This window comes from Rhincodon typus, chromosome 10 (genome assembly GCF_021869965.1).
Source record: "Rhincodon typus isolate 14 chromosome 10, sRhiTyp1.1, whole genome shotgun sequence".
NCBI lineage: Eukaryota > Metazoa > Chordata > Chondrichthyes > Orectolobiformes > Rhincodontidae > Rhincodon > Rhincodon typus.
Window position 1 is genome coordinate 70,290,901 of NC_063341.1, and position 15,204 is coordinate 70,306,104.

The window sequence follows — 15,204 nt, forward strand, 5'->3', positions numbered from 1 at the left end:
GTTTTCCTTCGTAGTTGAGTATATATGGGGTTGAGTTCTATGTGTTTTTTGATGGCTTTCTTCATGGAGTACCAGGCTTCTAGGAATTCCCGTACCTGTCTCTGCTTAGCTTGTCCCGGGATCTTGGTGTTGTCCCAGTCGAATTGGAGGTTCTCCTTATCCATGTGGATAGAGATGAGTGAGTATTGGTCATGTCTTTTTGTAGCCAGTTGGTGTTTGTGTACCCCTGTTGTTAGTTTCCTTCCGGTTTGTCCAATGTAGTGTTTCTCACAGTCTCTGCAGGGAATCTTATAGATGACATTGGTCCTATCCATAGTGGGGAGTGGGTCTTTGGTTCAGGTAAGCAGTTGTCGCAGGGTTGATGTGGGTTTGTGTGCCACTCTGATGCCCAGCGGTCGTAGGTTAGTTCTGATGTGTTCCTGATGTAAGGTAGTGTGATGAGTGTGTCGGGGCATGTAGCATCTTTCTGATGTTGTTCGTGTAGGCATCTTCTGACCCAGTTTTTTGGATATCCATTATCTTTGAAAACCTGGAAGAGGTATTCTTCTTCCTCTCAGTGTAGTTCTGTGTTGCTGCAGTGTGTTGTAGCCTGTTTAAATAGTGTTCACACGCATCTTTGTTTGTGTGTGTTAGGATAGTTACTGTTGAAGTTCAGTACCTGGTCTGTGTGTATGGCTTTTCTGTGTACTTTCGTTAGAGAGAAGATGGTATCATTAGAGAAAAGAAGCTATGTTTTAGAAGCTTTGTTTCTGCTTTGCCTGTGTCAGCGTCCATATTTCACCAATTATTGTGCATTCCGAGTGCAGCTGGTAATGTGAGAATGACGAGATAATCTACCTTTTGTGGTGCTGATTGAGGGTTGGACATGGATCAGGATGCTGGCATAATTCCACTGCTCTTTGTCAAAAGTGCCATTGGATCATTTATATCCACCGGAACTGGCAGATGTGGCCTTGGTTTAACGGAAAATGGTACCTCCAACAGTGCAGTGCTCCCTCAGTACTGCATTGGAGAGCCGGCCTTTATTTATATGAATTTGAGCCCAGGTGTGAGTCTTATATCTCCCACGACCTTGTGGCTCAGGGGCGAGAGTGTTACCATCTGAGCCACAACTGAAGATATAGTCACCAATGGTGTGGCAATCAAAACTGGAGATGGTTTAGCTGAGGACAGAGTTGGGTATACATGGAAGGGTTAGGGGGACTGAAAGAAAATACACAGACATGTGAGGGCAAGGCTATAGGAGCTTTTGAAAACAAATGTATGATTTGTATAGATTGTAGGGATCAATGACTGTGAGCCAACAAAAGTCAATGGGAGTATGGCGATGGGTGAACAGGACTTGATGTGAAGAAGGACACTGGAGACCAATCATAGGAACATGGGAACAGCTAAGTGTAGAGCTAACAAATGCATGGCAGCAGGAGAGCTGAGACAGGGACTGGGTCAGTTACAGAGATAGGAAAACACAATCTTAGCAATGGAGCAGCTTTGAGACTTGAAGGTTATCTTGGGATTCAATATAACACTGAGAATATGATCACACTGGTTCAGCGTGAGGTCAGTTACCACAAAGGGAGGATGGAACTGATAGCTGGGGAATGGAGTTTGTAGCAGGTATGGAAAGCAATGAGTTCCGTTTTCACTGTTAGCCCTGGAGATCCTCAGAGACCAATCTTGGCTCCCTTATCAAGGTACACGCAACTTGACCTCAACCCTTACTAGTCGCAGCTCACCATTTGCCACAATGCTTGTCCATCACATGGCACGGTGCAGGATGATCGTCCAGTCCAGCTCTGGGAAAACCGATGCCACTGTTTACAAGAATCAGTCCCAAAACCCCCTTCCCACACCACTGTCTCCATTCCCACCCTCGACACTGTCTGAAGTTGAAGTGTACATTCCTTCAGCTTGCCATCCTATTTGAACCATCAGAGCAAGTGTCCATGCCATCCTCAAGACTGTGCATCTCTATAAACCTCAGTCACATCAGCCCCGACATCAGCTGACCAACTGCTGAAGCCCTCGTCACCGTCTTCCTTCTCTCGGACACTTGCGTCTCCAACGCTTGACCAGCTGTTACTGTAAAGTGTATTCAGAGGGTTTTTCTGCATGTGAAGTTCTGCACGAGGACACAGAGGGATTCAAACCGAAGGAAGCCAAGAACTAAAATGCCAAGCTGGACTAGACACAGAGGTGAAGTTTAGGTTGGCACAATTGACTGGTGATGGGGGAACGGCAGAGTCAGAATGGATAGATTTGGACAGATTTGCTAAATAGAACCACAGAGAATAGGAGTGGGAGTAGGCCATTCAGCTCTTAGCCTGTTACAACATTCAATATAATCATGGCTGATCATCCAACTCAGTAACAAAAACAGAAATTGCTGGAAAAGCTCAGCAGGTCTGGCAGCATCTGTGGACAGAAGTCAGAGTTAACATTTTGGGTCCAGTGACCCTTCCTCAGACCTTTCTTCAGAATCCAACTCAGCCCCGTGTTCCCGCTTTCTCTTCATACTCTTTAGCCCTAAAAACTACACCAAACTCCTTCTGGAAAACATTCAACATTTTGGCCTCAACCTGTGGCATTTCTGTCCCTGGCTGACCCTGAGTTTGTCCTGAAATTCCCAGATTTGGAAAAGACTGAGCCCAGTGTGAAGAGAATTCCATATTAAAGCAAAGTAAAGATGATAACAGTTAGGTTTCAGGCAGCAATCAGTGATGTGTTTGGGAGCTTGTACCCCAGATTCATGGAGCAACATGTGAGTCATGTGATCTAAGATGGTATTTAACCTGGCTTCGAGCCAGAAGGAGGAGGGGAAGAAACTGACAGTGTTTTCGGTGGGGAGGAAAGAAAATATCCTGACAGGAGTAACAGATTTCAGCTCTGTCATCTCTCCTATTATTGAAGCAGCAGCAGTCAGTTTAACTCACGCCTTTGCCATCTTTGGGTTGAAAGCTTACTGGAACTGTATCTGCAGGGGGAAATATCCTTCTCTCCAGTGCTGTGCAATGTCTTTCTTCGTCAAGGTAAAATCATTCTGTCTGTGAGTCGGTTACGCTTGAGCAGGAGGGAATCGGTTTCCTCCTCCTTCTCCCAGGCAGGGAAACTGAAGCTGTTTCATTCAACTCTCGCTGTAACTTGGCGACTGATTGCTCATCGATTCTGCGCGGCTCTTTCCTCCCCTCCCTGCCGGCTTCTCGCTCTGCCTGTCAGATACAGCTGCTGTGAGAGAGCAGAAAGGGCCATTTGCTTGCAATGCAGGGAGGCCCCAGATGTCGGTCTATTTTGCTGGGGCTGAATTCTTTCAAAAGGAATTGTTTTGTGTCTGTGCCACGGGGGAGGGGGAGACATGAAAGCTGCGTTGTGCTTGTACCTCGAGAGTTTGACTGTCTGCATCTGGCTGCTGTTAACTTTCATACAGACTCAAAAAAACCAGCGAAACTTGCAAGTGATTCATACAGGTCTGACTTATTTTGTACACAGTGCTTCAATATGACCAGTGTAATCATTATCAAACATTATGGATTTCCTGCAGGTTCAAACAAATGGTTTATGATTAGTCTCAGGCTTCCTTTTGAGCTAATCTGAAAGTTTTGTGCTATTTCATTCACTATGTTAATTTGTCTCCCTTTATTGTAGTCCATAATAGCATAAGATATAGGAGCAGAATTAGGCCATTCAGCCCATTGAATCTGTCCCATCATTCAATTATGGCTGGTATGTTTCTCAACCCCATTCTCCTGCCTTCTCCCTGTAATCCTTGATCCATTCACTGATCAAGAACCTATCTATCTCTGACTAAAATACATTCAATGATTGGAACTCCGCAACCCTCTATGGCAATGGGTACCATAGATTCACCACCCTCTGGCTGAAGAAATTTCTCCTCATCTCCATTCTAAATGGTCGTTCCTTCACTCTGAGGCTGTGCCCTCTGCGTCGTAGTCTTTCCTACTAGTGGAAACACCTTCTCCATGTCCAATCAATCCAGGCCTCTCAGTACTCAGTAAGTTTCAATCATCTGTCCAAACTCCATGGAATACAGATCTAGAGCCCTCAGCCGCTCCACCATAGTTGCCATGTTAATGCCTCTAGTCATATCTTCTTAAGCAGTCCCTCAACTGTGAGGTTGAGCTGCTTCCTGTCAGTTTGCTTGGTTCTGAGATGGCTGATGAGGATGCAGACTTTGTCAGAGGCGGATGAGAGGGTCAGGCGGTGTTTGAAGGATTGGCTTGATGGGTTGTTTCAGGCTTTGTACATTCGTTTCCTGCACACTCCCCTGAAACCCCCCTGTGCACAGTCACGCTGAAATCTATTGATGTCTTCGATGCCTTCCGGAATAAACCTCCTCCGTTACGGTGGGTCACAAATCAGGATCTCCCATGAGTCAATGGGAGGTGTTGACTTCTTTAGTCGATGCTCTGGGGACATCCCTAAAACGTTTCCGCTGTCCTCCTGAGAGTGAGGATCTTCCTGAGCAAGATTCAGGGTCAGGTGTTTGTCTTGGGCGGCTGTTGTCAGACAAATGGTTGACATGTCTTACTGAATGGAGTTGATTTCTGAGCAATGAGTGCCACAATGCTGGGCGAGTTGGCCCTTACAAGATTGTTTTCTGTTGGCTGCATTTGGAATTTATTGCAAAGGCACTGCTAAGGCTAGTTGTTTGAGATGCCTGCTGTAGATGTACAAACATCTGAAACGTAAAGGAGAGAGGGGATCACTGCTGCCCAGTAAACCTCACGCTCGGGTTTGAGATTCTGATCCTCAAATACTCTTATCCTCATTTAGCCAAAAGCTGCGCTGGCACACTGGGTGCGATGATGAGTTTTCTCATCTGTGTCTGTCTCCATCAAGAGGAGGCTCCCAAGAAATGGAAAATGATCCACTTTATTCTGGATCTCACTGCAGCCCTTAACCGATGAGTGTTTTGCTGTGGGAACTTTTGCAACAATTGGCACGGTGGCTCAGTGGTTAGCACTGCTGCTGCACAGCGCCAGGGACCCAGGTTCAATTCCACCCTCTGGCAACTGTCTGTGTGGAGTTTGCACATTCTCCCTGTGTCTGTGTGGGTTTGCTCCAGTTTCCTCCCACAGTCCAAAGATGTGCAGGGTAGGTGGATTGGCCATGCTAAATTGCCCGTAGTGTTCAGGCAGGTGTAGATTATGTGGGTTATAGAGGGATGGATCTGGGTGGGATGCTCCAAGAGTCAGTGTGGCCTTGTTGGGCCGAAGGGCCTGTTTCCACACTGTAGGGATTCTATGACGAACAAGGATCTTAGTTTTCCAGATATTTACTAAAAGGAGCATTTGCTTCAAAGAATATTAAACTCGGAGGCAAAGAGGTGTGTATTGTGTTACGTTGGAGTTATTAGCAGGACTGACCTGACTTGCGTTTCAGGAATCTGTTACTAACCTGAGCTTGTTTGAGTGGGCACCAGGCGAGGGAACAAAGAGGAGGAAAAGAGAGATTGGAGTGGGAGGGGGTGGGGTGAGGTTTCAGTATGAAGCCATTGATGGGAGAGGATTGAAGAATTTGAAGGAAGGGTGTTTCTGGAGGGGTCAGTCTACTGAGATGGGGGTGATCATGTCACATGGCAGCTGGAAGGCAAGCACATCACCAGGAATCCGGGTTCGATTCCATCCTTGGGCAACTGTCTGTGTGGAGTTTGCACATTGCCCACACTCTGCTGCGTGTGTTTCCTCTGGGTGCTCCAGTTTCCTCCCACAGTCCAAAGATGTGCAGGCTAGGTGGATTGGCCATGCTAAATTGCCCGTAATTTCCAGGGATATTTAGGTTAGGCGGGTTAGACATGGTCTGGGTGGGATTCTCTTCAGAGGGGCAGTGTGGGCTTGTTGGGCCAAATGTCCTGTTTCCACTCTGTAGGGATTCTATGATTCACATCTGTTCCTCTTGGCCCAGAAGCAGTGCTGGAAAAGCACTTCCCTGCTCACTGCAACAGTACTTGACACTCTTTAGCTTACAAGTTTTACCAGTAAGATAGTGTTAAAGCTCAAATATTGGAACACAGCCTCATTAAAATATTCAAACGCAGGATCCTCCTCCTGAATGCTGCTTGATTGACTGTCTCTGTTAAAACCAAATGGGATTTGAAATTCAGTGGATTCAGATTGGAGATCTCCTATCCATTCTGCTCATAAGAAATAGGATCAGGAGTAGGCCCTTCTGTCCCTTTGAGGCTGCTTCACCATTCAATGTGAACACAGCTGATCTGACACTCCTCATGTTCATTTTCCTGCCTTTTCTGCATAATCTTTGATTCCCCAGCTGACCAAGAACCTATCTCAGCCTTAAATCCACACACAAGGACTCTGCCCCCACAGCTGTCTGTAGCGAGGTGTTACAAAGACTCACAAACCTCTGAGAGAAGAAATTCCTCCTCATCTCAGTCTTAAGTTGGTGCCCCTTTATTCTGAGATGATGCCTGTGGTCCTAGACTTTACTATGAAGAGAACTATCCTCTCAGCATTTACGCTGTCAAGCCCCTTAAGGATCTGATACATTTCAATGAGATCACCACTCATTCTTCTAAATTCCAACAAATAGAATCCCAGCCTGTTTAATCTTTGCTCATAAGACAATCCCTTCATATCAGGGATCATCCTAATGAAATTTCTCAGAAGTGCCTACAATGAAATAATATCTTTCCTTAAATAAGGGGACCAAAACTGCTCACAGTTCTCCAGATGTGGTCTCACCAGCACCTTGTACAGTTACAGTAAGACTTCCCTACTCTTATACTCTAAATCCCTTTGGAAAGGGCTAACATCCATTAGCCTTCCTGTGAACCTGTGTGCTACCTTTCTGTGTATTATGCACAAGTACCCTCAAGTCCCTTTATGTTGCAGCTTTCTGCAGTTTATAAATAATACTCTAGACTTGCCCCATCCAAATTAAACAATTTCACTCTTTGCGTGTTATGCTCCATTTGCCAACTTATTGCTCACTTACTAGGGCGAGGGACTTAAGTTAAATCCAGAACATCTCCTGTTAATCACAATTTGCTGATTTATGTAGTATTGCCTATTTAAAGAATTAAAAAGTAACTTAAAATGTACAAGAATGCATGTATTAAAAGCTGAAACCTGTAAAAATGATTATGGATCATCATTAAAAACCCCAATGATTTACCAATGTTCTCCAATGAAGGCAATACACAGTTTTCTCACTTTGACTGACCTTCATGTGAGTCAAGTCTGACAAAGTGCTTAATTCTTAACTACTCTCTGAAGTGATAGAGTAAGCCACTCAGTTGTATTCAAGAAAGCAATGATCCTGCGGCAACTTTTCAGTGCAGTTAGAGAATGACAGTAAATGTTAGCCTTACCAGTGATGTCCGAATCCCCAGAATGCTTTTTTTATGAAGACAAGTACATAACAAGTCTCTAAAAGATGCAGAGGCGGTGGAAACTGGTACAGTTACAACATTTGAAAGGCATCTGGATGGGTACGTGACTAGGAATGGTTTAGAGGGATATGGGCCAAATGCTGGCAAATGGCGCTAGATTAATTCAGGATATCTGGTCAGTATGGTCAAGTCGGACTGAAGGGTCTGTTTCGATGCTGTAATAAATATTGAAAGCAGTGTGCCAACTCGTTTCAGTATGTGTTCCATGACTGGAGGTGAGTTGCTCCAAATGAACAAGTGTTGGTTTGCTGCCCTGTTTACATTGTCAAGGAATTCACTGCTGAACAAGTATCCAAACTGTTGATTTGATTTATTATTGTCACATGTACCTAGGTACAGTGAGAAGTTTTGTTTTGCATGCGGTATAAGCAGATCATAACATGCAAAGTGCATTGGGGTAATAGACCAGAGCAAGGAATACAATGTTATGGCTGCAGAGAAGGTACACAGAGAGTGAGATCAACATTGGACCTCTCAAATTTAAAATTTGAATCAGAAGTCTGATAACAGCAAGGAAGAAGCTGTTCTTGAATACTTTGGTACATATGTTTAAGCCTTTGTATTTTCTGCATGATGGAAGAGGGTAGGACAGAAGTGGGCAGCATGGTGGCACAGTGGTTAGCACTGCTGCCTCACAGCGCCAGGGACCCGGGTTTGATTCCAGCCTCGGGCAACTGTCTGTGTGGAGTTTGCGCATTCTCCCCGTGTCTGCGTGGGTTTCCTCCGAGTGCTCTGGTTCCCTCCGGGTGCTCTGGTTTCCTCCCATAGTCCAAAGATGTGCAGGTTAGGTGGATTGGCCATGCTAAATTGCGTAGTGTTCAGGCAGGTGTAGATTACGTGGGTTATAGAGGGATGGGTCTGGGTGGGATGCTCTGAGGTTCAGTGTGGACTTGTTGGGCTGAAGGGCCTGTTTCCACACTGTAGGGATTCTATGACTCTAAGAGATTATAACCACGTTGCGAGGGGTCTTTGATTATGTTGGCTTCCCTTCCAGGGCAGCGATAAGTATAGATGGAGTCAATGGATGGAAGGTTGTCTTCATAGAATCCCTACAGTGTGGGAACAGGCCCTTCGGCCCAACAAGTCCACACTGACCCTGAGAGCATCCCACCCAGACCCATCCCCCTATAACCCACCTAATCTACACATTCCTATGGGAAATATAGCATGGCCAATCAACCTAACCTGCACATTTTTGGACTGTGGGAGGAAACCGGAGCACCTGGAGGAAACCCACACAGACACGGGGAGAATGTGCAAACTCCACACAGACAGTCGCCCGAGGGGGAGAATCAAATCTGGGTCCCTGGAGCTGTGAGGCAGCATTGCTAACCACTGAGCCACCATGCCACCCGTTTGTCTTCTGTGAGGGACTGGGCTGTGTTCACAACTCTCCGTAGTTTCTTACTATCCTGGGCAGAACGGTTGCCAGATCAAGCTGTGGTACATCTGGATAAAGATAACAAGGTGTAGAGCTGGATGAACACAGCAGGCCTAGCAGCATCAGAGGAGCAGGAAAGCTGACATTTCGGGTCTGGACCCTTCTTCAGAAACCCAAAACGTCAGCTTTCCTGCTCCTCTGATGCTGCTTGGCCTCCTGTGTTCATCCAGCTCTACACCTTGTTATCTCAGATTGTTCAGCATTGGCAGTTCCTACTGTCTCTCTCATATATCTGGATAGAATGCTTTCTATGGTGCATCTGTAAAAGTTGATGAGAGTCTTTATGGACATGACAAATTTCCTTAGCCTCCTGAGGAAGTAGAGACATTGTTTTGCTTTCTTGACTGTCACATCGACATTGGAGGACCAGGACAGATTGTTAGTGATTGTCACTCCCAGGAACTTGATGCGCTCGACCATCTCCACCTCAGCACCATTGACGCAGACAGGGGTGAGCCCTCCACTCCACTTCCTGAAGTTAATGACCAGCTCCTTTGTTTTGCTGATATTGAGGTAGAGTCTGTTATCTGTACACCATGCCACTAAGCACTCTATCTATTTCCTGTATTCTGTGTAATCATTGTTTGACATACAGCCTACAACAGTGGTGTCGTCAGCAAATGTGTAGACACAGTTAGGACAGAATTTGGCCGCTCAGTCATAAGTGTACAGGGAGTATAGTGAGGGGCTGAGTATGCAGCCTTACGGGACACCAGTGTTGAGGATCGTCATGGAGGAGTTGCTATTGCCTATTCTCACTGATTGCGGTCTGTGGGTCAGGAAGTGGAGGATCTAGTTGCAGAGGGCAGAGCAGAGACCTAGGTCTCTGAGTTTGGAATTTAGTTTGGATGGAATTAGTGTTGAAGGCAGAGCTGTACTCAATAAGTAGAAGGCTGACATAGGTAACCTTGTTATCCAAATGTTCCAGGAATGAGCGTAGGGCCAGGGAGATGGCATCTGCTGTGGACCTCTTGTGCCAGGAGGCAAGTTGCAAAGGATCAAGGCAAGCTGGAGTTGACATGAGCCATGCCTAAACTCTCGAAACACTCATAATTATGCAGGTCAGAGCCACCAGACGACAATCATTGAGGCACACTGTGTGAGTTTTCTTTGGTACCAGGATTATGAGGGTCTCCTTGAAGCAGGTGGGAACTTCAGATCGTAGTAAGGAGATGTTAAAGATGTCAGTGAATACCCCCGTGAGCTGGTCTGTACAGGGTCTGGGGGACTCCATCTGAGACAGTTGCTTTCCTCGCTGTTGCAGAGTTTCACAGTGAGACTCCGGTAGTTCACACTAAACTGGCTTTTCTTAGCACTTGTCAATTGCTGGAGGCTTCTGACGAGTAAAGTAGGGTCTTTTGAGCTTGAGGAGTGTGTAGGCCGTGGTGAGGATTGCTGTCTGCATCCCTCACCATACATTTTGAAAGGAGAGACTTTTGCAGGGATCAGTCTCCTGGGGAACATTGGGATTGGCTGGGAAAGTGGAATTGAGAACAAAGGTTAGCTTTGAATTTATTCAATGCTGGGGCCATATGGAGGTGTTGGCCTAGTGGTGTTATCATGGAACTGTTAATCCAGCAACCCAGGTAATGTTCCAGGGACCTGGGCTCAAATTCTAGCAAGGCAGATGGTGAAGTTTGCATGTAATAATTTTTTTAAAAATCTGGAATTAAGAGTCCAATGATGACCGTGAATCCATTGCCGATTGTTGGAAAAACCCATCTGGTTCACTAATGCCCTTTAGGGCAGGAAACTGCCATTCTTACCTGGTCTGGCCTACATGTGACTCCAGACCCGCAGCAATGTGGGTGATTATTAACTGCACTCTGCATAATTAGGGATGGGTAATAAATGCTGGCCTAGCCAGTGACATCCTCATCCCACGAATGAACAACAAAAAAGCTTTAAGGAGCTGGATTCCTGTGTCATTGCCAGACTGATTGAGATGGTGTATCGCGCAGGCCTCAATTCCGGGTTTATCACTATCTGTTTCGGGTTTGGATGCAGTCAGTTTTTGATTTTGGGAGGAGGTGTCTCTGTGACCTGAGGATAAAGAAAACTGAGCAGAAACCGTGAAAATAGGAGCAGGAGCAGACCATTCAGCCCTTCAAACCTGTTTCACCATTCAATATGAACAGGGCTAATCGTCCCTGTTCTCGCTTTCTCCCCATATCCTTTTGGTCCCTTGGCTCAGTGGGGTGGCATAGTGGCACAGTGGCACAGCGGTTAGCACTGCTGCCTCACATCACCAGGGACCTGGGTTCAATTCCACCCTTGGGCAACTGTCTGTGTGGAGTTTGCACAATCTCCCTGTGTCTGCGTGGGTTTCCTCCAGGTGCTCCAGTTTCCTCCCACAGTCCAAAGATGTGCAGGCCAAGATTCTTGCCCTTAATGTTCAGGAATGTGTAGATTAGGGGGATGTTCTGGGGTTTGGTGCAGACTTGTTGGGCCAAAGGGTCTGTTTCCACACTGTTGGGATTCTATTAACCATATCTATCTCACCTGCTTTGAACTCACCTGCTCTCTGTAGCAAAGAATTCCACAGGCTCAACACTCTTTGGGTGAGGAAACTTCTCCTTATCATAGAATCCCTACAGTGAGGGAGCAGGCCATTTGACCCATCAAGTCTGCACTGACGTTCTGATGAGCAACCCACCCTGCTACCCTGAACTTGTAACCCTGTATTTTCCATGGCTAACACAGCTAGCCTGCACATCCCTGGGTACTATGGGCAATCTAGCATGGCCAATCCACCCTAACCTAAATGATCCACCTATACAGCCTACCTCGATATCCTTTTACTGTGACCCCAGGTTCTGAGTTTGCAGAATGAATGAAAAGTGTAATCCTGCCACTGCTGGTGGTGTAAAAAGGAAACTGAAAATCCAGGGAATTTGTAGGGAGAGGAGCAGATAATTTGGGAGGGTAGGTGGTGTGGGGTAGGGAGTGCGTGGTAGTGGCCTGCCAAAGGGAGGGTTTCTCAACGAGGCTGTCTTGCTCAGGTCAGCCATTGGAGTCAGGAAGTCAGGGTAAAGAAACTAGTCTCCTAGTGCTTCCCAGACTTCACCCGGATGGAGCTGATAGAATGCCGGAATTTTGGAAAACCTAGCTGACAGCGACTGAGTCAAAAATGTTGAACGTCCTAAGGCTTCGAGACTGTCATTAAAGCTGGAAATGGGTGGATTGGATTGGTCACCTGATACCAGTCCAATCTCCCACCTGTCCAACTTGGTGCGACCCAAAGCTGTCACTTTTGGTTAAAGTTCCCCTCCACAATGATGACTTTTTGTCAGAACTGGTAAATGTGAGCAATAAAAGGTAAAGTCATCATAGTCTCACCAGCTGGGCTGGGGTAGTAGGAACTGTAGATGCTGGAGAATATGAGATACCAAGGTGTGGAGCTGGATGAACACAGCAGGCCAAGCAGCATCAGAGGAGCAGGAAAGCTGACCTCTGAAGAAGGATCTAGGCCCGAAACGTCAGCCTGCTGTGTTCATCCAGCTCCACACCTTGGTAGATCATTGGGCTACTCTCTCATTATAGGCAGAGGCGACTGGAGGTGGTTTATTCTGAGGGGTTGCCACCCCTTAGGGGAGGGGAGAGGTTGAAAAGGAGGGTCCTTCATGGTAACCTCAGTTGGTGTGGGAATTAGACGAAGGCAGATTAAAGAGAGCGGGGAGCGGGAGAGTGGCAGTAGGAGAAGGAGTGAGTGGAGAGGAGTGAATTAGTAACCAAAGCCACTCAGCTACAGCAGAAAATAAGGAGTGTTAATAGCAGCAGAAAACGGAATGGTCCGGAAGAAAAGTGATTGGAGAATACCCAGGATGAAAACCAAAAGCAAGGGCTGAGATGGAAAGTTGTTGAACAAAAACAGAAGTTGCTGGAAATGCTCAGCAGGTCTGGGAGCATCTGTGAAGAAAACAAAAATCAGAGTTAAAGTTTCGGGTCCGGTGACCCTTCCTCAGAACTGAGAGTTATTGAACCTGTGAAAGGACTGTTTTTGCCTGAATTCCTTGTTGACCAGAGCTAAACTGAAAACAGTGGAGTAAATGCATGTGTGCATCATCTATGCCAGTGCTCAGCCTGAAATATTTCAGCTCTCTTCAACAGCAAGGACGACTGTCTGCCCTGGGAGGAGACTGTAATCTATGGCCATGTGCCACCTATCTTGTATTTAACTGCCCCCTTAACTGATGCTCTGAGAACAGCATTGCGCTTCTATTCTCAAGCAATGAACTGGTGATTTTCTGTAAAGAGGGTTCTGTGATTGGGATTGCTGCCAATGGTGTTTATAAAGTCTTTTAAGCTAACAGAAATGACGTAACGTATTGTGAGTGCATTCTGACAAGCTCCACTTTCCCAACAGAGACGGCAGGCCAGGTCTCGGCTTAACATTTCATTCCAACAATAGCACCATCCAACAACACAGACCTCCCTTCAGTATGGAACTGAAAGCATCAGCCTAGAATTTACACTCAGGTCTGCACGGTGGGACTTAAACCAGAAAACTTCTGGTTCAGAGGAAACAGCACTCCCCACTGAGACACATTTGGCAAACACATGCTACCTGATAGCAAAGACTGATTCAGAATTTCCAAACTTGTGTCTTACGTCTTGAGCTTAAGATACCAGGATACAGTGCACGTTGTTGTGGGTCAGGCGCTCACATGGTAAAAGTAAAGTCAAAGGGGATGAATTATGACTGTGTGCATTAGCATGTAATTAAAATGAGTTGGTTTAAGTGTGAATTTTCATTTTCAATACCTAAAGGAAAATATTTAGGGCGAATGAAAAGAGTAGCGAGATTAATTCGATAACACTTTCAAAGAGCTGCTTCAGGCTTGATGTGCTGAAGGGCTATCTTCTTTGCCCTATTCAAAAGCAAAGTTGCTGGAAAAGCTCAGCAGGTCTGGCAGCATCTGTGAAGGAAAAAACAGAGTTTGCATTCTGGGTCTGGTGAATGAAGTTCTGAGGAAGGGTCACCGGACCCGAAACGTTAACTCTGCCTTTTCCTTCACAGATGCTGCCAGACCTGCTGAGCTTTTCCAGTAACTTTGTTTTTGTTCTTTTGGTTTCTATGTTCTATTATTCTTTATACTATGACCTTTGATTCACTTATTTGATGCAGAGAAGGGCACACTATTGACGATTAGAACTGTGTAGAAGTGATGCATCAACACTCTGTGAAATCTGTTAAGAATTAGTCTCATTGAGGTGCCTTGAGCTCACCGTTTGTCTATCTGCTCATGTGTATCAGGTTCAGGGAGGCATTGTTTATTCATTTGCCTCCAAACTGGAAAATTGCGTATTTGAGTCCAACTCCAGGACCTGACTGTATTTAATTTAATCTGATTTAGAATGCTTGGATGGTGTTTAACATGTCATCTTTATTCATTGCAATAACTTCGAAGGAGCATGAAGGGAAAATGGGATGAATTTCAATCTTAAGAACTAGCGAAATCGCAAAAGACTGTACCTTTTCAAATAACTTGAAATTGATCTTTTTTAACTGACCAGCCAGATGCAAAATCAAAGACCAAGTAATGGTTAATCTGTGTTAATACCAAGCTCAGCTGGGCCATTTATTAACATTTTCGTAATTTTCATAATTGACATGTTTAGCTGTGTGCAAACCTTGACTTTAAGCTTGATTAAGGTCAGAAGATTGATTAGCTCCTTCATCTTTTGCTCTCAGAATCTTGGCCCGCAGATAGGCATGGTTTCTCTCTGCTGTTCAATGATAAGACCAATGTTACTAACTCCCTCAGCTGCAGCTGTCATGGTTAAAGCTGCGTGCAAAACATAAGCACACATAACCTTCCTTGATTTTTGTTTTTAGCCAGCAGCTCCCTGAAGCAGAGATTAAGAGGGCTGTGATGTTAGTGGATGTGCTTAGAAACACATACAGTTGATGTCTGCTGTAAATAAAAATGCTGGGATTAATTACACCAGGATCAGAAATTCATTTCCCTTCCACTTGAGTTTGAGTCAATGAGTGCTTTATGCTTGGCTCCATATTTTCAGAACTTAATTTTGGGAGAGGAGAGGTGCAGTTGAAGGGAAAGAGCATAGTGTAGAATCCTATGGGGACACTGCGTTTAAAATGTGGAAAAGTTTTGACCAGGTAGATGGGAGAAAAACTATATTGAGAAGTTGAGATAGTAGGAACTGCAGATGCTGGAGAATCCGAGACAACAAGGTGCAGGGCTGGATGAACACAGCAGGCCAAGCAGCATCATAGGAGCAGAGAGGCTGACGTTTCGGGCCTAGACCCTTCATCAGAAAAGGGGGAGGGGAAGGGGGTTTTGAAATAAATAGGGAGAGAGTGGGAGGC

The 15,204-nt window shown here is 45.7% G+C and overlaps 1 protein-coding gene across 4 annotated transcripts in view; it reads left to right on the top strand.

The window, feature by feature from the left end:
- Positions 1-2,831: 2,831 nt before the first annotated feature.
- The window catches only part of st6galnac3 (ST6 (alpha-N-acetyl-neuraminyl-2,3-beta-galactosyl-1,3)-N-acetylgalactosaminide alpha-2,6-sialyltransferase 3), a 328,714-nt gene continuing 316,341 nt past the window's right edge, over positions 2,832-15,204 (top strand). For all 4 annotated transcript variants that reach the window (XM_048602457.1, XM_048602459.1, XM_048602458.1 and 1 more), the window contains exon 1: positions 2,832-3,029. In XM_048602457.1, the coding sequence (XP_048458414.1) occupies positions 3,012-3,029 (18 nt within the window). In that variant the 5' untranslated portion in view covers positions 2,832-3,011. The remainder of the gene's footprint in view (positions 3,030-15,204) is intronic.